A 23,321-nucleotide genomic window follows, 5' to 3' on the forward strand; every position below is an offset into this window, starting at 1 on the left:
CTATAAAGAAACAACCTCCTGCACCCTCAGCTACATAGAATTACAAAAGTCCCCCCAGCGTCCCCAAAGCATGGAATTAACAGAGGAGAGCTGTAGTTTAATGGGACGGATGGAGCCTCCGGGGCCGCTGCGTCCCTCCTCCGTCAGGGCACGTTTCTCACAACGGGCAAGCGCTGCTTCGCCTGGTAAAATGAGTGCAGGTAATGGCACACTTAAATCCAGGTGTTGGGCTGCTTGACAGCCATGGAATCAAATGGGTTAGAAAAGCCCTTTAGGCTCATCCAGTCCAACCCTTAGCCCAGCACTGCCAAGGCCACCCCTGCCCCATGGCACTGAGGCCTCGTCTACCTGGTGCATGAACCCTTGCAGGGCCGGCGCCTGCAGCCCTGCCCTGGGCAGCCTGTTCCAATGCCTGAGCACCCTCTGGGGCAGGAATTGTTCCTCAGCTCCATCTAAACCTGCCCTGGGGCAGCTTGAGGCCGGTTCCTCTTGTCCCATCCCTTGTTCCTTGGGAGCAGAGCCCAGCCCCTCCTGGCTCCATCCTCCTGTCAGGCACTTGTAGGGAGCCATCAGGTCCCCCCTGCGCCTTCTCTTCTCCATCTGAACCCCCCAGGTCCCTCAGCTGTTCCCCATCACCGCTGTGCTCCAGGCCCTGCACCAGCCCCGTTGCCCTTCTCTGGCCCCGCTCCAGCCCCTCAATGTCTCTCTTGCAGTGAGGGCCCAGAGCTGAGCACAGGACTCGAGGTGCGGCCTCGCCCGAGGGACAGGGGACAGACACTGCGCTCATCTCATCCTCAATGCAGGTGTTTGTGCCACACGGGAACTCCTCTGCCATCGGCAGCCCTTGAAGTTACAGCGGGATCGGAGTCACCGCCGTTACTCGTCCCCTGAAGGCTGCGGAGGTGAATTGCGGCACCCCCGAGTACCAACTCCCTGGCCGCCCAGTGCGGGGCAGGCGCCAGCACGGCTCCAGACGGACGGTCGGGAACGCTCACGGCGCCTAGAGCGAGCAGGCAGAAGCCCATTAGGCACGTGTGGAGGCAACCCCCTGCTTCCAATTTGCGTATTTAACCCGCGGGGCAGCGCAGCCTCCCCGCCCTGCGCCTGTGCTCAGCCCCGCTCGCGGCCAGCGCGGACCGGGCCTCCCCTCGCCCGCCGCTTCCCCTCCGGAGCCCCGCGGCTCCACAAGATGGCGAGCGCGGGCTCCCGCGCCCTCCCCAAGATGGCGGCGGGCGGCCAGGCGCGGGGCGGGAGCCACACCGAGAGCCCCGGCTCGGCTCTCCCGGGGCGGCGGCGGCGGCTCCTGGGGCGCTGTGCGGAGGGGTCTCTGGAGGGCCGGAGCCCCGCGGCCGCCTCCGCTCCGCCCGCGGGGGAAGCGGCGCCTGCGGCGCGGCGCCAGCAGCGGGGCGGCCCCCAGCCGCCGGGCCAGGTAGGGCGGGGGGCGGCCGGGGCGGGCCGCGGGGCCGGGTGGCAGCGGGGAGCGGGGGCCGGGCTGTGGTAAGAGCTGAGGGGGCAGCGCCGTGATGCCCGCAGAGTCCGGGAGCTCGTCGCCTTTCTTCCTTCCCAGCGCTTCGCCGCGCTCCTGCGGGCACAAACACCGTGCGGGAGCTCATTCATGTGCTCCAGGGCCAGCTTCGGAGCTTGGTACTGCTTAAAAGCGGTGATGGGGTGTTAGCCTGGCAGTAGTCTGTCCCGCTACGTTAACTGCCATCTACAGCATCCCCCGGAAAACATGGAGACGGCGATTAGCCGCATACGGGGGTAGTTTATGCTTCGAGAAGTAACTTGCTCCTGGCGATGGGCTGCCTTAGTGCAAGCTATCTGCTCCTCTTTCCTACTGCTTCTCACAGTGGTGCAGCTGTGGATCAAGGTGCTGCTGAAGCCCTTCAGTTCCACGTCCAGCCTTCCAGGTGGTTCTTTCAGTTAAGCTTTAGGATCTTATCCCTTCTTCTAACAGTGCTCTTCACAGAAAGCAGCTGAGAGACGACCCTCAAAGAGGCTAAAAACTGAACACCCCAGTCCAGTAAAATCTGAGCTAGGACTTCCACGTGGAAGTGGAACCCTTGCTGCGTTGGAAACACCTCCAACAACTGCGGGGGATCAATGTTCAGAGCATCCGGGAGGCCACGCTATAATTCAACAGCAAAAAGGTGAAAGCATTCCAGAGGCTAACAGAGAGGAACAGGAAAAGGAGCATAATGCGTCTCGCAAGCCACATGCTGTGAAATCAAGTGATGCTCCATCAAAAACGGACAGTGGGGAAGATGTGCATGCTTGTGTCTGCAGTGAAGAGAGCAGCTGTGGGAGTGCGCTTTCCGATGGGTCTGGCTCGGAGGACACTGATCTCCCGACAAAGCCGATGCGAGTGGACAGCAGCACCTTCTTGGATGAAGACAGCAACCAGCCGATGCCCATGGACCGGTTCTTTGGAGATGTGGAGTTTTTGCAGGTGAGATGATGACCGACTCTGTTCCATGGTGAGGTGATGCTCAGCTCTGTTCCACTCAAGTCTTGCAGCTGCAAACTAAATAAGGCTGGACTCATAATTGTAGTTATCTGGCATCATATCCCTGTCCCCTAGGTAGAACTGCCTCGATCAGAGCTGGAAGTAACTGCCCAGCCAGATTAATTTCAGATGTAAAACCTTTCATATTAAATTCTTTAGTCCAATTCTATAAGACAGGTATTTTTACTCATAAAGACATACATAGCTGTACTATGGAGACATGGTGTTATCATCACAATGTTTTCTCACTGTGTGTTGGTGCCTTGTGTATCGGATGTGGCAGGATGTGAACCTTTGGGGAGGCGGGAGCTCTGCCATTTGCCACGACACTTTCCTCACTGCTTTTATCCTTTCTTTAAAGGATCTCCCAGCAGTTGCTCTCCCAAGCACAACGATGAGCAGGCGAGAACTCCGAAAGCTCCATTTCATTGCAAAGGAAGAGGAGGAGGAAGAGGATGTTGTCTAACAGCAAAGTGTAAATAAACTAACCCCTTTTTCTTCGCAGCCACGTGACGCTGCTTGGCTGTTGCTAACATAAGGTGTCTGCGTTTGCCTTTTCTCGGAGAGAGAAGTGGTGGGGTTTGTTTTCCTGGAGTTGGCAGATACAGGATTCTCCCACAGTTGTCTGGGGCTAAGATTGACTGAATTGTCAGTGATTTGGAAAGAAATTGTAAGTTAGCATTTTACCACTAATGTTTAGGAAAAAACCTGGGGAAAACGGAAGCCCTCAGAGCTTGCTTATGATGTTGAGGCCCTGCCTAGGGTGAACACTTGGTCTCGCTCCTTTTTCAGAAATAGCCAATTAAACCAGGTTAGAACAAGTTCCTTTTGCTATGAATTCTGTGATGTCTGCCTTTGTGGCATCCTGTTAGTAATGCAGCCAAGCTGACGCCCCAGAACCAAGAGGGACACCAACCTCTGTTGTGTGTGTTGCACTGTCTGTATCTAAACCAGAACCAGTTAAACCTCTGAAATGCTGTTCTGCTGGTAAAACTAAATACATAGATGCAGTGTGAGGGCAGGGATGGTAATCTCTGGAAGTCAAGTAGTTCTTATTGCATGTCAGTTCTCTTAATAACCACCATATGAAGCTGGCTGCCTCCCACTTCCACCAGAGCAGCTGTGAGCACTGCCTATGGCAACATAGGCAGTATTTTCAGTTGACTTCCCAGGGTTAGGAATAGGGATTTTTGTACACAAATGCATCAGTGGTGATAAAGGAGGAATAAAACTGCTCAGTGTGAGGCTTGATCTGTAGGTGAGTGAGTATTGCCTGCTAAGGATGGGGGGCAGCCCACCACGTTTGCGCTAGCCTGCATTTGTACCCAGTAATGAGTAATTTCAGATGGTTTGAGAACTGTGAACTCCCCCAGTGTTTATGATAATACATGTTTGAAAGTGTGATTACGCGATAAGCTCCCAGATCTTTATTATTACAGTTTCTTCTCCTTTTCTATAAAATATAGAGAAAATGTTATCAGCAGATGGTTTAAATAAATATTAATTTCTACAGCTACAGCCTGTTAAACATTCAAAAGTTGTAAGTCAAACAAATTGTATATGCATGACATGTTAATTTATTCACATTTCCACTCCAGCTGATGCATTGTTTCTGTCAACGATATTTCTTGGCTCCTTTTCACTCTTAATTCTTTAACACAGAAAAATCTAATTTTTTAATAGCATATTCATGGTTTTCAGCGCAACTTCAGCTTGAAGCAGCTCTCCCAGCCTTCCTTAAATGCTGTCTCTTTCTAGCAAATGCGGCTTCGCACACAGACATTTGGGGTTGTTTCAGCACTGTGCAAAACAGTGATTCTCAGTTTGTAGGAAGTGCACCATACAGATGACAACTGTTTTGTCATCAGGGTCTTAGTTGTGATGCCATCCCCAATGTCAAACCAGCACAGTGAGTGTTTGTATTTTGGGTACCAGCGATCTATAGTCAGTAAGGTGATATGGAAGGATCGATTCAGTGCATTGGTGTTAAAAATCCTGTATTTAAAATGCTCCTACTTGAATTTTATATTGAAATGTTTCAGTGGGGCTAAGTTGGTTGTTTGCAGCTTGCTACTCTCTGTAGTAAGCACCTTTATTTCCAAGACATAGTAGGTCATGGCTCACTCATCAGTAACACCTCTCCACTGTTCTGTGTAGACTAGCTTGGGTTTACTCAGGTAGTGAAGAGGACCAACAATATAGGGGGAAAGAGAGTGAAGTTACTTACAGTCAGCAGCTAGCGCTCTACTGGCAATCTCCCTGTGCTCAGCCTTTCTGTCCTGAATTGCCACGCTCTGTTAGACCTCATTAACCACTCCTGCTCCTCTGCCTCCACATAACCACACAGGCAAATGGTGTCAATTTTTTAATTTGAAAAAATTCCCATCATTTACACTGACAATCCCTCTAAGTTCAGTTGCTGTCAGCTGGTATTTAAAAAACCAAGTAAAAATTGATCCATTTGTATTTTGTTACCTGAGGTAGGAAGTGTTTTACAAAGGCAGTATTCTCTGGAGCACCAGGTAAAACTGATTATGCAGTTACTTTCCTTGTGTTGCTTCAAACAAACTCAAGCTACAGAGGCAGAAACAGAAAGGAGAGAGAAACCAGTGGGGAAGATGCTAAAGAACCAAGGTGGCAGAAGCAAAGATGTGCCATAGCCTTGCTCTTCAGGAGCGGTCATGCATGAGCGTAGGTGTTTCAGCACAGAAGAGCCAGCAGCTCTGTCACTGAATCACCCTTTAGCACATCTGAAATACAGTGGTTATCACCTGGAAAAGGCATGGCAGAATAATTATCCTAAAGTACTCTGTTTGGCTTAAAGTTCAAAGAAATGCACATCTAGTATTAGTTTTTTGGACCTATGTTTGTCATGGCTAGGGAGGCAGTAGAGCTTAATCCCTGTCAGCCTCTGGCCTCAGTTTTATATTGACTTGCATCTGTACTTTAACAGTGTGATGGAAGGCAGGCTTGAAGTGAGGAAGCAGGAGAGCAGAACTAAGCATGAGGTACCTGTATGCTTTCTGAGATGGCAGCTGAATTACTTGGCAAGTTCCTTTTGGCAGGGACTCATGAAATAAGTCCTTTAGCAAACTAGAGCTGTTCAAAACCAACATGATTTTGAAGGAAGCAGAAGTCACTTCCAGAGATGCACTATCAAATCCTGTGGTTGTGCTTTCTTCTCCTGTAAATTTTAGTTTTGTCACAGCTCAGGTTATGATTGGTTTTCTTATGGCAAGCAATATGTACAAGTTTTAAATTATCCACAGTAAACAGCAGCTGATAGAAGTATTCCCAGTTCACTTCCCTTCCATCTTGTGTTTTGACAGCTTCTGCCAGTTCTGGGACAACAGCACGTTTCTTCTCTATTCTTCAGTGCACAAAAGAGAAAACAATATTGCTGTTAAAGGCTTTTTTTCATAATAATTGAGCATCCATCTTCCTTTCAGAGGCAGGCAGCATGTGAATTCCTTCACTGTAACTAGGCTTCCCAACCCGAGGAAATTCAGCACATCCCATGTGCTTCAGGACTGCACAATGCCTGAAAACAGGTCTGAGGGTTTGCCAGAGAGGAGTCCCCATAAAGGGGGACGTGGTGAGGAGGGGTATGTTCTGTACAAGAAAAATCTGAACAGAAGCAAAGCAGCTAACGAGTGACAGCATTATCATCTGCCTTCAGGATTTTATGTCATGAGAAGCAGCTGCAGCACCCAAGCATCTTTTATCACAGTGCCTTCCTCATGGGAGAGCTAACTGCACAGTGGAGTGGGTGAGGACTCTGGCTGTTCCTTTTCTGCCTAAGATGAAGGGCAATTTGGATTAATGCTTTGTACATACATGTGATCGAGATTCCAGGTACTGAAGAGGATTCTGCTCTCCCTGTTACTGTAGGGGTTGATGGAATGCTTACACGGGCAGTCATCTCTGTCGAAGGGTCCCTATAAAACAAGAGGGTGCCCTGCTCATCACAGCTGACTCAAGGTAGATCACCCACACCATTGCCCTCCCAAGACCAATATTACATTGTGGGCACATCCAGCTAACTCCTTCCTTCCTCTACTGTAAGTCAGAGTGATGCTTGCTGGAACCAAGACTCTGCTTTAGAAAGGACTGAACTCACCTGACAAGAGAACCACCCCTCTGTGGTGCACAGGCGGGCTGCTTCCTCCTCCTCCCTTCTGTCAAAGTAGCATCCATTGTATTTCACAGATTTCAGTTTATCTGCCATCATGTCAATGATCCTTTTATACTCATCTCTTGCTGTAGGATGAACATTTGAAATAAAGCTGCTAACCTAGAGAAGGGGGAAAACCCCAAACCAATCATTCCTTGGTGCCTGTAGCAGCCTGAAGCTCTTTCCTACAATCACTATGTCATACTATAGAAGTCTTTTATATGTGATCACAGAATTAACTTGCATCTTGAAAATAAGCTACTTCAAGAGAACCTTTTACCTCTTTCATGTAGCTCCGTATTCTGCTTTCACAACTGTATCGCATGTAGCTTGACTTGTTCTTAAAGCGAGACTCCAGACCTAAAGGGAGTTAAGTGTGTTGTAACTTAGTTACTCTTAGTGCAGGGCTTCTGCCTTCCCCCTTCCTTCCAAACTCCCTACGTGCAGATGTTTTCGTTCCTATTTTTGCTTTACTGCGTCAGGACTACCCTGCTCTTAGCATTTAAAAGCCCACCCAGAGCACCAGCTCTCGGAGTTGTAGCCGATGTTATAGCTGTTACTTGCTAAAGAGATTATGAAAAGAAAGCCATTGTTCAGGAAGAACCACAACAAGGACTTGGGAAGGGCAGCTTGTGAAGGGAGTTGAAAGAAAATACAAAGGAAGGTTAGCTGGTACCTGCAATTAGCAGGATGCTAGTAGCAAATCGTTAACAGATTGTAAATGCACACCTGTACTGATGGGGAAAACAACGTATTCCATTGGATAGAGCAACAGGGAACACTGGAGAAGTTTTAACCATTTTCTGATGCTAAATATGCATATATTGTACAGAAACCTTGAAAATGTGATCACTGCTCCCTTGACAGGGTACCAAACCGCTCCAGCCAGACTTGCTCCCACATTCTTAAGCTATGATAGAATGATTCTACTTCAAGAACAGCAGGACTGGCAGAAGCGAGTGTCTCCAGCCAGAGCCCCACGGCAGCTCCCCGCAGTCACCGGACGCACCTTCAAACCACTTCTCATCCTCCTCCTTGTCCTCGGCCAGGATGTTCTCGCTCAGGTTGTGGATGAGATCCGCCAGCAGCCTCTGCCTCCTGGGAGCCCGCTCATCGCTGAGCAGCTTCCGAGCGGCCTCCACCACGGCCTCCCGCTGGGTGCAGAAGGCGGCGAGGAACTGCTCGATATCGCTGGCACCTGCGGTAAGGACGAAGCGGCGCCGGCTGAGCGGCCGGTCCCAGGCACTCCCCCACTGCCCGGCCCCGGTGCACTCACAGCCGTGCCACGTCTCCCCCGGTCCCAGCAGCACCAGCTCGGTCTGCGGCGGCAGAGCGCGGAAGTAGCTCTCGGTCAGCTCCGTCCCGTCCTCATAGAGGCAGAGGCGGCTGCCTGGCAAGGGAAGCTGCCCCGCGGGCGGGTGAGGCCGGGCGGGCCCAACGCCCCTCGCCGCGGCCCCCGGCCCGCACCTGCAGCAGCCGGCAGCTCTTCCGGAGCAGCCCGCGCAGGCTCCCGGCCGCCACCCCGACCTTCCGCGGGGCGCAGCGCCCGCGCACCCGGAAAGCGCGGAGCAGCTCCGCCATGGCCCGGTGCGGCCCCCGCCACGCAGGCGCCCTGAGCGGAGAAGACTGGTCCGGCCCGGGCGGACGCGCATGCGCGGCGCGGGGCGCGGCGTTGCCATGGGACCCGGCGGTGGGGCCGCGCTGAGGCGAGTGGGGCCTGCTCCGGCCTGGCCGCTTCCCTCGTGCTCCTGCCGCTGCCTCCGGCCGGGCAGAGGCAACCCCGAGGGCCCCGCGGCTTTGTCCGCGGTCCGGTCCCCCGAGCCGGAGGGGTGCTGCAGCGGCCGGGGGTAGCGGGGAGAGGAGGAGGAGGAGGAGGAGGGAGGGGGCCGAAATCGATGCTGTGGTAGCCCTGCGGTACCGGGGGTAGGGGTAGCGGTGCTCTCTGCTGCTTGTCTTTCCCGTTGTTCGTTCCCTGTGCCGGCCCTGTCAGCAGCCCGGGTGTGTGCGTAGCTGCGGAAAGGTGCTAAATTGACCCAGTTCTTTATTATTGCTTAATTTATAACGTTGGCAAACTGCTGCTAGTTAGCTAACCCCTCATCGTGTTAAGTGCAAGCAAAATGCTCAGCATAAGAACATGGTGTGGTTTCTGGGGCTGATATTATAAAGAAAACTTAGATTTGTCATCGTCATCTGCTGACTTGACGGCCCACGGGACTTAATTCTTTGACTGCAGCGTTTCAGTGTGCTTCTCTTGCCCTTCCAGGAATTACCTTGCGCTTGAAGCACTGTGGCTTTGACTGGCCCACGTCTGCAGGATGCCCCACAAGGTCGGGTTTATAGTTGTTAGTTCATCAGGACACGAAGATGGCTTCAGCGCGAAGGAGCTGATGGTTCACGCACCGACAGTGAATGGATGGCGGTCACCCAGGTATCTCAAGGGGCTGGGACATGCATACACTGGGTTTAAAATAAGCGGATGATGTACTGTGTCAGGGTAGTCGCAGCCTCCCAGGTCAAACTGGTGATAAACCCACCAAAAGTTACTTTAATCCCATGGAATCCTTATCTTGGAGGGAAAAAAGCACCTTAGTTATCATGTAAAGGCATCACATTGCATTTAAATAAAGTTATTTGAAAGAAGGGAAGGGAATTGTTTGTATTCTTGTCAGTTTTGGAGTTGGCAACTGCTTTGGCTTAGTATTAAAAATCCAGTCTTCTCAGCATATCCTCTAGACATGTATGGCCACCTTAACACACACATGTGTGCAGTGAAGTGAAAAGTGTTTCTCGTCCTTGGTTTATTTTCATGATATTTGCAATGCTGATGTAAGTGGTAATAACGTTGGAAAGCTTTGTAATTAAATGTTACTCAAGTTGGAAGTGAAATCGTCTGTAAAAGGATGATTCAGAAATCGTGTGTGTTTTCAGACTCTGTCAGTATCCACAGGAAATTGTTCTGCAGTTGGTGGAGAGATGTCGAATACGAAAGCTGCAGTTGCTTGCTCACCAGTACATGATTTCAAGCAAAATTGAGTTCTACATCAGCGAAAGCTTGCCTGAATACTTTGCTCCCTATCAGTCAGAGAGATTTCACAGACTAGGGTAAGTAAAACAGCTCTAAATAGTTTTATTACCTTAATCAAAAGGTCTTCAGGAGGAAGTAATGTGCAATAATATGGCTACAGCGTGCTGGAAGCAGCAAAGAGATTCTGTATTTGCTTATATGAAGATATAGGTGTAAGAGACATGAATAGGATTGTCAGGTCACAGCATATGCTTCACTTATGAGTTTTAAACCTTATCAAAGTCCCCACCTGAGGAGTAAAGATGCAGCTGTGTATTTGTACGGTTCCTGTGCTTACTTGCTACATTTTCCTTCTCAGTTATGTTCCTCTCTCGGACAATGAAAAGACTGATTTCAAAGCACGAGAGTTAAAGTCTGTGTACATGGATGCTGTTGGCCAGTACCTGAAGCTGATTTTCCATAAGAATTATGTCAATAAATACAACTTATATGGTCAGGTAAGTTGAGTTACAAGTCCTTACGTGGTAAGCTAGATGATACTTCAGTAGTACAGAGCAGGCAATGAAATCTGCTCCTTTGAATTATAGGAGCTAAAAATGTCGGTTGGATTTATATTAGGTTTGTTTTAACCAGAAAATACAAATAAGAGGTTCTAAGTGACTTGGAATCATGACCAAGTGCATGCAACTGATCCAAAACAAACAAGTCAAGTGCCCATTCCATTACTGCATTTTGTCCTAAGTTGTAGAGAGCACATGAAGCTCTGCTCTGAGGACAAAGGTTTTCCTCTGAGAACAGCTTTGTGGTCCTTACAAAGACACTCTTAGTCTGTAGGATCTGAGGTGATGTTAAGTGAAGGTATTATACAGCCACCCTGATACAGAAAAAGCAAACTACCTCAGTTCTACAGCGAGTCTCTTCCCTTTTATCCCAGAGCAGGAAAGGGAGCAACGATGGCTGTGCAATGTGGTCTGGAGACTTGGTGATAAATTTTTAATGGAGCATGAAGTACATTTGGCACTTAGTGCTGTTCTTTGCTTCCATCTCACTCTGGAGACCACCAGCTCTATTTTTTTGTCTTTTTGTTCCACTTTTTTTGTTTCAGTTTTCATAAGATATGGAAAAAGTAATGACCTTATGCATTTACATTTGCTTTAAATCTATCCCAGGTCGCCCTAGTAGCTATAAACATTATTGGAGATCCAGCAGACTACAGTAATGACAGCACTAACAGTGTAAGTGCAAAGCAGCCCTGTCTTTTTACTATTACTACACGTGTTCAGTTGCAGGGTTCCTGGGGTAATGGAGTGCATCTTTCTTCTGCTGGTTTTGTGCTGTAGCAGAGCTGCCATGTGTTAATTATTTATTTTCTTTAATGTTTTAATGATGTTCTCAAAAATGGAGCCCGATATGTGGGTGGAAAAAATGCAGTCATTTGGAACATTTGCACTTCTACCCTCTCCAAGTTCTCCTGTCTCAGGATACCCCAAAACATATAACAAGGGTTATAATTTACATTGCTTATGTCAACTGTGGCACGTCAGAATCTTTGTCCTGAACGTGCACTTGGTGTAGATGAATGCACACTAAGGTATTTCTTCTTTCCCCTTACAAAGCCTTCCAGGGAGAAGCTGATAGATCAGTACTTAGGAATTAAATCAGATGATCCTGCCTTAGATGGAACTTACCTCGGGTAAGGATGTTCTTTTGTGTATACCCTGGCAAAACATCTGCTTGGACTAAAGTAGTTCTCAGTCTCTCTGTTTTGTTAGTTCCTTGCTAGTGGAAAGAGAAGGCACGCTCAGCCTGGCTTATTCTGGATGAACTGAAAGTTTAGTTTATTCCTTTTATATCTTCAGGAAATGCGACTCCATTTCACCTCTGGATGATCTGGCTTTTGACATGTACCAGGATCCGGAAGTCGCTCAGATAATACGTAGACTGGATGAGAAGAAGCGGGAAGCTGTCCATCACGAGCGCTATGATTATGCCAAGAAACTCAAACAAGCTATTGCAGACCTGCAGAAGGTATTGTGGAAAAGCTCTTTAAGCCAAACGGTATTCCAGCAGCCTATTGGAGACCCTTGTGTTCATGTGGAATCATAATGGTTTCCAGTATATTTTCAAAGAGTTATTCTAAGAACAGATAGTTTAGTTGAATAACCTTAATATAGGTACAGTAATGTGATTCCAAACTAGCCTGCTATGCTGTCTGCTAGGTAGGGGAAAGACTTGGGAGGTACGAGGTGGAGAAGCGCTGTGCCGTGGAGAAAGAGGATTATGATCTTGCTAAAAAGAAGAAACAGCAAATGGAAGCGTATCGCCTGAAGGTGTATCAGCAGCTGGAGCTCCATGACCTTCTGGATGCAGAGCTGATGGTGGGTACTGCTATTCCTAATTCAGGAGGCTTGTGTAAAGAGAAGTGGCAGAGCAGCCTAATAGATTCAAAGAATAAGAGTTGGTACGCTGATATTTTATGACAATTAGGTGAGGATTTTAAGTTTTCTGTGTGGATTTCCCTAACCAAAGACTTGCATTTTATGAACACGTTTAACTCTCCATAAACTACATTACATTGGACTGTTGAGGTCTCAAGCAAATGACATAAGAATCCTGAATGTTTTGCAGAATTTGAGGGCTACCTGATGCAGATGAGTAAGAAACTCTCTTATATTTTGAAGGGGTGTAACAGGCTTGGGCTGGCATCAAGGCTGACCAGACAGAATTACTGTGATAAGGTACATATAGTTTTATATTGTTCTTGGAACAGGAAGCTTTATCATCTCCTGACACACATCCACACAGAATTATTTCCTGATTCAGAAAGCTGCATCCAGTGGAAATGATTACACATCTCTTGAGTGGGGTCTGACAGTTACCTGAAAGCAGGCGAATCTTGGTGACTGTCAGATCTGGGGCTGTGCCAAGTCTGATTTTAGGACATTGTCAGCCTTGCTTTGCAAAATCTTCCTTTTCTCAGATTCGAAAACCATCCGAATTGCCTTTGGAGCCTATGACTTACCCTGACAATCTTCAGCGCACCAAACCTGCAACTTCACCTCCTTGTGAGCACACAGAGCCCCCTAAAGGAGAGTCGTGGAGAGCAGAGTCTCTGCTGGAAGACAGGTCAGCAGATCCTGCTTCTGCTGAGCCTGTTGTTCCCCATCAGTCCCCTCCTTCTCCTGAGACTCATCCCACAACCTCTAGGGAAGTGTTTCCCAAAGAAAATGTGAGTAGTGTACCTCTGTTACTGCAGAAATCTGTCAGAGCAAGTGGTTGTGCATTCAGCCTTCAAAACAAGGGCTTCGTGGTTATTCTCATGGCTCATACATTACTGGAAATCAACCCTGCTAATAATTGGCATTGGTCTTCTTTGTTACTGAATTTCTTTGGAAGCTTTTGGAAATGTTAATTGAGGCAAAAAGGGATTGATTATATCTGATTTACAAACAGATGACTGGAAGCTAATAGACACTAAATGACTATTCAGGGGTTGTGTATCCAATACAGTGGAAGTTGAATTTTGCTTGCTCCATTAGTGGCTTAATAAATCTCCTTCTGAGAGATCAGGTCAGATGAATCTACAGTAGCAGGGGAATTTGTTGGAATGTGGTTGTGGAAGAAGAGTCTTGGTGTCGTGTCTAAGGAGAGGAAGAAAATCACAGTGTCTGGTTAGCTTAATCTTTAGGTTTTGCTGCTCCTACTTTTGGCAAAGCTAAGGAAGACTTGTGTTGTCTCTAGTAGCAGCAGTATTTGCTCTTACCAGGATATTGACTTAGTTAACAAATAAAGCTTTATGACTTGCTGGCTTCCTATCAGCAGGTGATTTCTTCTGTACGTGCATGCACTTCCACAAAAGACATTTTGTGTGTTATTGTACTCTGTAGCTGAGAAATAAGTTTCACACACAGGCACCAATTCCATTTCTTCATGATGTTTTATGGGAACTACAACACCTGGATGTAATTGTAAAGCAATACTGCTTTAATGAGGGGAAAAATGCATTGAAATCAAGTCAATTTGTGATGAAACAACTTCACATCTAAGTAATTTCTAGAACAGCAATTTTTATCTTCTCTCTTAGGTTCAGTTTTTACCATATGATGAGACACCTCTTCCAGCCATCCGGAAACAATCTGATGGAGCCGTCACGTACCTTGAGCCAGGGATGCCTGAAGAGTATATTGATGATACTCCAAGAAGTGGCATTACTGGGGAACCAGAACCATTAAGTGAGAAGGCACTGAGAGAGGCCAGCCCCACTGTTGAAGTGTTTGGAGAAGCTTTGGTAAAGAACACCAGAATGAGCCCATAGATTAAAACTTGAACAGGGGAAGTTTAGATCGGATATAAGCAGGAAGTTCTTTACTGTGAGGGTGACGAGGCACTGGAATGGGTTGCCCAGGGAGGTCGTGAGTGCTCCATCCCTGGCAGTGTTCAAGGCCAGGTTGGATGAAGCCTTGGGTGGGATGATTTAGTGTGAGGTGTCCCTGCCCATGGCAGGGGGGTTGAAACTGGATGATCTTAAGGTCTTTTCCAACCCTGACTATTCTATGATTCTATGATTACTGGGATCTGTGTGGAGTTGATTTGATACACACTCTGTCAGCAAACACCTACTGATGTTCACTTGTTCAGAGCTGTTACTTAAAAATCTCAGGTTGAAAGCTGACCTTGGACATATGGGTGCCTGTTTGCAGTGTTTGTATGGTGCTGTAGCTTTTATGATTGATTACTTGATGAGCTATTAAGCAGATAGTATGTGGTAGACTGCTTTTGGGTATGGACCCTATCAGAATACCCATAACTTGCCACTTCTCTTGTAGGGAGAGAAGCCATTGCTGTGCAGGAAATGAATCCTTGAGCCTGACCTGTTAATCCATTTGCCTCATAGTTTCTCAAATATCTGAGCTTTTAATAAAAGCCAGATTCCTGTTGGAAACACCTGGGGATTTCATGCTGAAGTTCATGAGGTCTTTTGAGGCAGTTTCTGTATATTAATGTTGAGTAAATATTGAAATATCAGCACTGACATTTCAAGAGATAAACTTGTTCTGTGCTCAGGTTTCAGGAGCATTTTCCAAAACCTGGTCATATCGAGAAGATGCATTGCTTGCTGTGTATAAGAAGCTGATGGAAGTGTCAGTGACCACTCCAAAGGAGGACTTAAAGAACATGCTGAGAGCTGCCATTTTCCTTGTGAGGAGAGCCATCAAAGACATAGTGCCTTCGGTACGTTGTGATATATTGGGTAAGAAATACTCCATTGCAGATCTAGCAGCCAAAATTGTAGAACCATGTGGTTAAGATGCTTTGAACAAATAGTTTGTAAAACTACTGTTGAGTAAATTTAAACTAAAACCAACAAGCAAACAAGCCCATCCAAACCCCCAAAACAAGTGGAATGTCAGTTTTTAGTTGGGCCCAAGGACTGGGCAATGTCTGTCATTCAGCAGCACAGAAAATACTGCCCTGGGCTGGGTAATGAGCTTGAGGAACTACTGCTGCTACAATAAATGTGTAGTGTGGTTGATCCTGTTTGTTTTTATCCAGTTGAAATAGAGCAATGAAATAACCTGTAGTTTCCAACCTGGGAGACTGCAGTCAGCCTAAGGAGCCTTAGGCTTCAAATAAACCTTAAACAAGAAGAAGAGAAAAAACTCGAGCTGTGTTTCTCTTCATAAGAAGCCTTTCACCTAAGCCCTAGCAACATGTTTTCTGGGAGAGAGGTACCTGAAGTAGCTTCTGTTAGGGGTGTCACTGTAATTCTAGACTCCTGTTGCTGCTGTTCTTTAGTACAGAGAAGATTCTACAATACTGTCTGAACACAGGGATCTGTGTGCTATTTTTAGTCAGTGTTTTCTTGTTCTTTTTAACTTAGGTTTTTCAAGCATCCCTGAAACTTCTAAAAATGATCATTACCCAGTATATACCAAAACATAAACTGGGAAAGCTGGAAACTTCTCATTGTGTGGAAAAAACACTGCCAAATTTGCTTTCTAGAACAGGAGACTCTTCATCCCGTCTTCGCCTTGTGGCTTCTAACTTCATTCAGGTAAGTGTTTTACTTCAAATTATGGTTTGATTTGCATTAAGAATTTCACAGGGCTCACAGGGAGGTAGGTAACATCTAACCAGGCTTGACTTTGAGACCAGTGTTTGCTGCTGTAAAGGATGATGTCAAATATGGAAGGCAAAGTGGTAGAACCAACTTGGCATCTTTGCAGTGTGTTTTCCAGCTGTTCATGTCCAGCAATGTCAGCTCAGTGTAAGATCAGCTCTTGAAACATTCTCACAGTCCAGTTCTATAACTCATCTGAGCATGTCTAAGACTTTATTGATTTCTCAGTAGCTTTCTCCCTGATGCCAAAAGTGAAACCAAACCTTGGGATAATCTTCTCTTTAAAACCTTTGCAAGCAGCTTCTTGCTGCTAAAGTAACAAATAAGCAGCTACTTCTTATGGAAGACTTATTTTATTTTACTTAACTTATTACAAGTAACTTAAAATATACCTCTATTTTGCAAAGACAGTTAACTTCCCTTGTTCAGGATTCCTACATGCACACTGCCTCTCTGCATGTTTCTAGGAAATGGCACTGTGCAGTGAGGTCAGACCTCTTCAGATTGTTCCAGTTCATTTGGTTCAACCATTAAAACCCAACTCCGCAACACATCTGGCGATGAGTCAAGTGGAATTAGTGCAATGCCTCTTGAAAGACATGGGAACTGAAAACTCCGGGTTTACCATCAGCAATGTCATGAAGGTAGGAGCCTGAGCTTACAGCACAGGGAGTTTTTTCTGTTGCTGTCTTATTGGGGCTCCCTGTTTTGGAGTGTTTGGTGGATTACTGAAGAGAATTTGAGCCTCTTGGAGGTGACAACACACAATCCTGTGAGGAAGCAAGATGGCAAGATGGGGAAAAAGAATCACTGCATCAGAAAGTGTTTGTAAAAGCCTGTTTGCTTGAAGATTTCTGCCACTGCAGTGAAATAATAGACTAATAAAGAAGTCCTTAAAAAATGAGGGGAAATAGAGCCTTATTATTATTATTATTATTCTGTTCAGTTTGCAACAGGAGCTTTGGAACACAGAGTTTATGAAGTCCGCGATGTGGCGTTGCAGATTGTCTTTGACATGTACAGGAAGCACAGGGCTGCTGTACTGGAATATCTGCCTCCAGATGATGCAACCATTCGTAAGACTGTTCTCTATAAAACACTCTTTGATGGATTCACCAAAATAGATGGCAAACTTTCTGAAGCTGAAATCGGGGTACGTAATCTGATTGCAGACCCACACAGCTATTTTAAACATTTCATCCAACTGAGCAAAATACTGATTTCACAGCTCTATTAGACACTGGATGACACACGTAGCAGAGCATCATAAGGTGTGCTGTTAACACATTGTAGTACACACTATAGTAGTAGTGCTATCTTTCAGATACGACAGAGGAATTCAGGGGAAGGAGGTGTTGCTGTAGCAACATTTAACCGTGCTAGATATTTCTTGTTGCATTGACCATTTGTTCCGCATTGATGTGTTTTTCAGTCTCTTCTATATGAGAGATGGTTCAAAATCTTTTGTAACTGAAAGACTGTTTCTTGACAGGCACAGAGAAAGGCAGCAAGAGAAGAAGCAGAGAAACAGAAGAAGGAAGAAATGAAAGTCCTGCAAGGTCAGCTGGCAGCTCTGAAGGAGATGCAAGCAGAAATTCAAGCTGGAAAGGTGAGGGTGGTTTGGTTTTGCCTCAGTACCTGAGAGATTTGCTGTAGGACCAGAAGCACAAACGTTGTAATGCATTGGCTCTGCTTCTAAGCTTTTAATGACAGAGAAAAATCAGAACATAATGTGTTCTTCCTGGCAAGCATCACAGTCATTAAGTACATTTCTGATTTAGATTTCTTTGTTCAATAGGAGAAAGACTGTGACTTGCAGAAGCTAAAGGCTCAAGGTAGGTAGTTTCAAATACCATTAAGAAACGTGCAAATGTTTCAAATAGTGTTAAGAAATGTGGAGATACTTCAAGATGTCTTTGAAACACTGCAGGTGCTTAATAGATTATTGAATTATCTTATTTAAAAACATGCCAGAGTGCTTTAGATTGGCCGAGTCTCAACCTGCCATAGAGGAAACCAGTAAGTTCATGGAAGAAAAATTGCCACCAGCTAGCCAGTTAATTTCTAATAACAATTAATATGGCTTGAAACCACTTTAGATTTCTCCCCAACCTGAGCGAGATCATCTATTACATGTAAAAATCACCACTGAAATATTTTACTGTTGTAAATGACTGAAGCAGTAGTTTCCCAATTGCCTGCAGGTACCTTGGCTTTTGGTGCTTGTTACCACGATGGTGATGGTGTGCTCCTGCTCAGTGTTTTTGCTGGGAAGATGCATAGAAACAGCATTTCTAGGCATGCATGAAAGTGAATTAAAATGTGATTTTGGTTTTAATAGTTCTCTTTTTACAGGTTATCAGGTAAAGGAAAGCCCACAGTCTGCAACAGTGGAGATTCCAGACAATCGTTCCTCTGTTGCAAATTACTTGGATAAGTAAGTTAGATGAGCAACTTCCAATCACCTTAAGCACTTGGTATAACCTGCAAGCTAATAATGTTTTTCCAGTGGATCAAAGATGTATTGTAGCTGTCATGTGTAGTGTAGGATATAAGGGCTCAGAGGAAGCATTAGAAAACTCTGGAGCCATGACAGCCAGTCTCAGTGAGCTGTTCTCAGTACTTCTGGGGAATTACGTCTTTCTATGTGAGCAAATGCTTCACAGTTGTAGTTACCATAAATTATGTGATAGTATCTATACATGTCCTAACGCATTATAAGCACTGTGTAAAGAAAATGAGGTGTACCAAGATAGTAACTGTTATTCAGAATAGCTTCTAACAGAAGTAGCAGTATTCCTCCATTTCACTCTGTGATATTACTGATGCTTGTATTTTTTTCCCTAGCTTATGTATTTTTTGTGGTGAAAGGGACGAATCCTTCACAGAGGAAGGCTTGGATCTCCATTACTGGAAACACTGCCGTATGTTAACCAGATGTGAGCACTGCAAACAGGTTAGGCATAAACTTTCTGGAGCTACTACAAGACATTAACTGTTGTTATTCTGGTTTTAAAGTGTTATAAGATATATTCAGTGCTCAGGTAGACAAATACTGAACACAAGTGTGATCTTGGGTAGCACTTTTTGAACAGAGTAGCATTATAAATTGTATTAATGGACTAAAATTTCATTTTCCCTGTGCCATTTTGGAAAGTGAGATTTAACTTCTAAAAATCACATAAGCGGAGTTTTAAATACTCCTCTTTTACTCAGCACAGCACAAGGCTTACTGGGTGCCTCTCACTCCATTGCAGGTGGTGGAAATAGCTAGCCTGACAGAGCACTTGTTGACTGACTGTGATAAAAAGGACAGCTTTGGGAAATGCCAACGGTGTGGTGAGGCCCTTCCAAAAGATGAGTTGCCCAAACATATTAAGAGCAAGACTTGCAATTGTGAGTAGCTTAAAACAGGAGGATTGAACTTCAAAGGTCAGCCCAAAGGATTAAAACCCATCCTTCCTTTTGATCTTGTTTAAATGCAGATGATTAAACATGGGACTTAGAGATCAGTTAATGATAAAAGGGGTGGAGCTGATTTAGCCATGGAGTAGTTTTACACTCTTTGTTGTGCAGCTTCTCCTCTTGTATTTGAACTTAGCCTCTCTTTGCAATTCTTGCACTATTTTTCTCATCATTTCAGCTGCCAAGCCAGAACACGTGGCAAACCATTGCCCCTTGTGCCACGACAACTTTCCTCCAGGAGAGGAGGTAAGATGCCTTCCAGACTGCTCTGATGTTATGTCACTGGGACTGAACTCTAGTCCTCTTCTAACACTGCCTTATACCAATGACTTCAGAACTTGCCTTGAAGAACTTTCTCCATGCTGTTCTCTGCTGCTGCTTAATGCTGGGAAATCTCTGGCACATCCAAAGTGTGCTTTCAGCAACTGAAAATCTCTACTGGTACCATATCAAGATTTGGATATCTTAATTTCTATTTCACTTAGTCATAAGGTGCCTAAGACGCTTTTATGAGTGAGCAGATTCAAACGCTGTCACAAAAACGTCTGTTCACAACCCTGTTTTTCCTCATGGTTTCAACATCTATGTGCATACGTAGTGACTACCTAAGAGCTTGGCTGGTTTTGCTGGTGTTGTAGTATCACTTCTTTTTGTTTGACTTCAGGGCTGGAAATCTCACTTGATGGGCTGTAAAATGAATCAGAGGAGGCTCTCCATCTTAAATAAAACTCTTCTGGTGCAGCCTGGTAAGATACTGTTTTATGATAATAATGGTTATGCTTTTTACTGTGTTCCTTCTACTTAAGAGGAGTGTTTCATCCTCGAGAGCAGACTCTTGCTACTTGTTAAAGTCAGTTTTTTACATAACCTAACCTAACTCCAGCATACTCAGGGAGCAAACTCTCAAAATCATTCCATAACAATCCTGTTTCAAACCAAGGCATTAGCTCAGTTGGTTGGGGAGCTGGTGTATTTGATCAGCTTGGGGCTTTTTCTGCATGACAGTACAACTGTGAATAGAACAATCAGTGTGATAGGAAACAGTTAACATTCTGGCAAGCTCCTGAACGCTGACACAGAGAACTGAGAGCCCAATTTAGCTTGTAATGTCCAATCAGAGGATGCTAATCTAATCCTAATTACGAGATGAATTGAATAGTTAGTGCTGTGTACTGCTTTTCCTTTGCCATTCAGACCCAGGAGCTAGGCAGAATCCATGATTGTGCAGCTTCTTCACCAACAGAGAGAAATTGATGCTGATGTCAGGTGGCTTTTTTTAACACTCGTCTCTATTTATGAAGCAAAATCCTTTTCTTTCCTGGACACAGAAGTTAAACAAGCTATTTTCCCTGCCTGCAGCACCAAAACTCTCTTGGTCAGTAACATCCAGAGCCTTTCCTCCTTCAGACTTTTCTCAGAGCTCTTTAGTCCACTGCATGTTCAGGTCATTGCTAGAGTGAACTTCTGTGTCTGGTATTTGCTTTCCTCATACCTGCATTTTACAGCTGCTCCAGCATCCTGGAGAGAACCTTCTCAGCTCTGCTAAGTGAATGTGGCTAAACTCAACAGTGTCCAGTCTCAGACTGGATATACAATCATGTCTGTCCATCTGTCTTCTATTTGCCTGGATACAGCTAAAGCTCCAGAGTGATTTCCTAGAGATAGGAAAGGAACCCTGACCATTTAGTCCTCTGAGACGCACCTCAGACCGGATGCCCGCCAACTTTTAGTTGCCAGTATCAGTCATTCAGACTTCATAGCTCTTGAGAATCAGACTGGTAAATAAAATTCAAGGCTGGGACCAGATGTCCTTGCAATAACGACCTCTATTTTCTCTTCACAGGCAAAATGGGTGGCCAGTATTTAAGGAAACCAGGTCCTCCAGGAGCAAAGGCTCGATCACCCTCTATAGGAAGCAAGATCCCAATCCCAAGAGGGAGCCCAAATAAAATCAGTGGCAAAACATACACAAAGCGATGACAGGACAAGTATTTTTTTCCTTTGGCTTATAGTAGGTATTTAAAAGGTGTGGGAAATTAATATAATCTTATTTAATTCCACGGGCCTGTTGAGCAGCACTTGCCTAGTCTGATAACCACAGCACTGTGTCAGCTGCCTGTGCAGCACAGTGGCTTTCTCCTAGAAATGCTTACACTGGAAACACACAGATATTTTGGGATGGATCCAGCCTGCCACATTCCATGATGGAACAAAGCAGGCCAGGCATTGGTCTCCGTTCTTCATAGTAAACTGTCTCCCTGATGAGAGTGGTGGTAACACACTTCGCTCTTGTTTCTAACACCAGTGTCTGTAATTTGATGAGTTCAAGCATATTGTTAATGTCAAAAATTAGCACCAAAGGAAAAAGCCAAAGGGCTGGTTGGATATTGCCATATGACCTGCCACCACATGAACACGAAGTGGCTGATCTCTGTGGCCGCTTGCTGCACACCAAGTGCCTTAGGCCTCTTGACCACAGGGTTAAGTTCATCCCTAAGTGTGCCCTTTGGTTCATGAGAGTGTCTCCACAGAGCTACTGTAGCAATCAAAGTCATTCTTTATAACCTCCCAGCTCATTCTGAAATATACCCCAAGAAATGGCCCCTCAAAGAAAAGAAAACCTTAGTGGGGCCCTGGAAAGCCTGACTTAACCATTTAGACCTTTTTTCCTGTTTGCTTTCTCGCTCGCTTCTAAATCCAACATTGTATCCAGAGAATTCTAAATGCTGAGTTTCTCCAGTTAGGTCTTGATTAAAATAAGCATCTGTAGGATACAGCATGTGACCATTTAACAGCTTTGCAGAGAACAAATTCTGCTCAGGCACAATGTGTGGAGCTTCGTCCCTAAACCAACCCTCCCAATGTTTTGGCCTGTAACACTTAGGCCAGAGCTTTCCAGGGCAGAATTCAGTGGTGGCCCATGTCACCACAGGTACAAGGATGGGTGAGGATGGTGACAGACCTTTTCAGGTTGGGGTTTTTGCTACCATGGAGTGAATTTTGTATGTTCTGCACTGATTTTGTTATTACAGTTTCTAGTTTGTGTGCAGCCTCTCTGCAAAAGAAGGGATGTCACAGGTCAATCAGTGTGCTTGTACGTCGGAAACCTTTCTATAGTTTCTTTAACTCTTCCAAATTATATATATTAATAAATACATATATACATAAGAAATACATATTAACGTATGTATGGTTTTATTTCTTCTTTAGTGACACAAGTTTCTATTTGAGAACCTCATTCCTTATGCAGACAAAACGTGTTGATCTTGCTTGGGGATCTGTGAGGATGCTTGGGGATGCTGTGCCCTAAGCACCCTCTGTTTTGGACATCAAATTGTGGGCTTTCACCTGTGTAGGTCACTGAAAAAGCCCTGTTAGCAAAGGCCTGTTGTGTGGTTTGGGTTGGCCAGGCCTGTGTATTGGGTCATGAAGCTGTGGCTGCCCCATCCGTGGCAGTGTTCAAGGCCAGGTTGGACGCAGGGGCTTGGGAGCAAGCTGCTCCAGTGGAAGGGGTCCCTGCCCGTGGCAGGGGCTGGAGCTGGATCAGCTTTAAGGTCCTTTCAACCCAAACCACTCTATGATCACCCCGTCCGTCCCAGTGCCTGCTCACTCTTTGTGTCTTCTGCAGTGGGAGAATAAACGCCGGTGTGAAACACAGAGCGATGCTTATTCCTGTGCTGCAGAGCATCCCGGAGCTGAGATGTTGAAGAGGGGCAGGCCTGGCTAGCAGGAGGAAACTTCTCCAAACTCCTGGACTGGAAAGCTTAAATCAACAACGGCAGTGACCACACCGCGGGCCCGACCTCAAGGCCTTTTCCGTGTGTGATCGCTTTCTCCTCGCCGTACCCCAGCGTCAGCCGGGTGCTTTCCACCCACCGAGGTGCAGGGACGCGTCTGGAGCAGCCGTTTCCCGTGCGCAGGAATCCGGCCGATCGCACGGCAGCAACGGCCGCAGCTCGCACGGCTCGCGGTGAGCACAGCGCTGCTCGCCCGCAGCGCTGCCCCGGTGAGCCCCGCACCTCCGCCGCCG

General features: G+C 46.0%; 3 protein-coding genes across 12 annotated transcripts; 2 read left to right on the forward strand and 1 right to left on the reverse strand.

Annotated features, from left to right (window-relative positions):
* The first annotated feature begins 1,091 nt into the window (after positions 1–1,091).
* Positions 1,092–6,831, forward strand: C16H1orf174 (chromosome 16 C1orf174 homolog). Of its 2 annotated transcripts, XM_065696596.1 has the most exons (4): positions 1,092–1,429; positions 1,958–2,449; positions 2,868–2,981; positions 5,956–6,831. In XM_065696596.1, exons 1-3 carry the CDS (start codon positions 1,190–1,192, stop codon positions 2,970–2,972), a joined length of 837 nt encoding a protein of 278 aa, XP_065552668.1. In that variant the 5' UTR covers positions 1,092–1,189; the 3' UTR covers positions 2,973–2,981; positions 5,956–6,831. The 2 variants fall into 2 exon arrangements, with proteins under 2 accessions (XP_065552668.1, XP_065552667.1); XM_065696595.1 differs by lacking the exon at positions 5,956–6,831 and having other exon boundaries at positions 2,868–4,022.
* Positions 3,919–8,359, reverse strand: DFFB (DNA fragmentation factor subunit beta). Of its 4 annotated transcripts, XM_065696594.1 has the most exons (7): positions 8,148–8,297; positions 7,957–8,083; positions 7,690–7,878; positions 6,961–7,040; positions 6,627–6,800; positions 6,344–6,444; positions 3,919–5,876 (listed from the first exon to the last, which is right to left on the reverse strand). In XM_065696594.1, the coding sequence occupies exons 1-7, from the start codon at positions 8,259–8,261 to the stop codon at positions 5,663–5,665; spliced, it is 999 nt and encodes a 332-aa protein (XP_065552666.1). In that variant the 5' UTR covers positions 8,262–8,297; the 3' UTR covers positions 3,919–5,662. The 4 variants fall into 4 exon arrangements, with proteins under 4 accessions (XP_065552666.1, XP_065552662.1, XP_065552664.1 ...); XM_065696590.1 differs by having other exon boundaries at positions 7,957–8,359; XM_065696592.1 differs by having other exon boundaries at positions 7,690–8,083; positions 8,148–8,298.
* On the forward strand, positions 8,284–22,999 carry CEP104 (centrosomal protein 104). 6 transcript variants are annotated; one of them, XM_065696580.1, is made up of 23 exons: positions 8,284–8,386; positions 8,944–9,108; positions 9,609–9,782; positions 10,064–10,202; positions 10,875–10,940; positions 11,322–11,398; positions 11,565–11,733; positions 11,925–12,083; positions 12,686–12,934; positions 13,790–13,993; positions 14,770–14,937; positions 15,587–15,760; positions 16,294–16,470; positions 16,773–16,979; positions 17,319–17,435; positions 17,625–17,661; positions 18,182–18,263; positions 18,674–18,782; positions 19,084–19,222; positions 19,470–19,537; positions 19,956–20,037; positions 21,135–21,302; positions 22,920–22,999. In XM_065696580.1, the coding sequence occupies exons 2-22, from the start codon at positions 8,996–8,998 to the stop codon at positions 21,269–21,271; spliced, it is 2,847 nt and encodes a 948-aa protein (XP_065552652.1). In that variant the 5' UTR covers positions 8,284–8,386; positions 8,944–8,995; the 3' UTR covers positions 21,272–21,302; positions 22,920–22,999. The 6 variants fall into 6 exon arrangements, 5 of the variants coding, with proteins under 5 accessions (XP_065552652.1, XP_065552650.1, XP_065552653.1 ...); XM_065696578.1 differs by lacking the exon at positions 22,920–22,999 and having other exon boundaries at positions 21,135–22,467; XM_065696581.1 differs by lacking the exon at positions 22,920–22,999 and having other exon boundaries at positions 17,325–17,435; positions 21,135–22,467.
* Positions 23,000–23,321: the final 322 nt, after the last annotated feature.

This window comes from Lathamus discolor, chromosome 16 (assembly GCF_037157495.1).
Source record: "Lathamus discolor isolate bLatDis1 chromosome 16, bLatDis1.hap1, whole genome shotgun sequence".
NCBI lineage: Eukaryota > Metazoa > Chordata > Aves > Psittaciformes > Psittacidae > Lathamus > Lathamus discolor.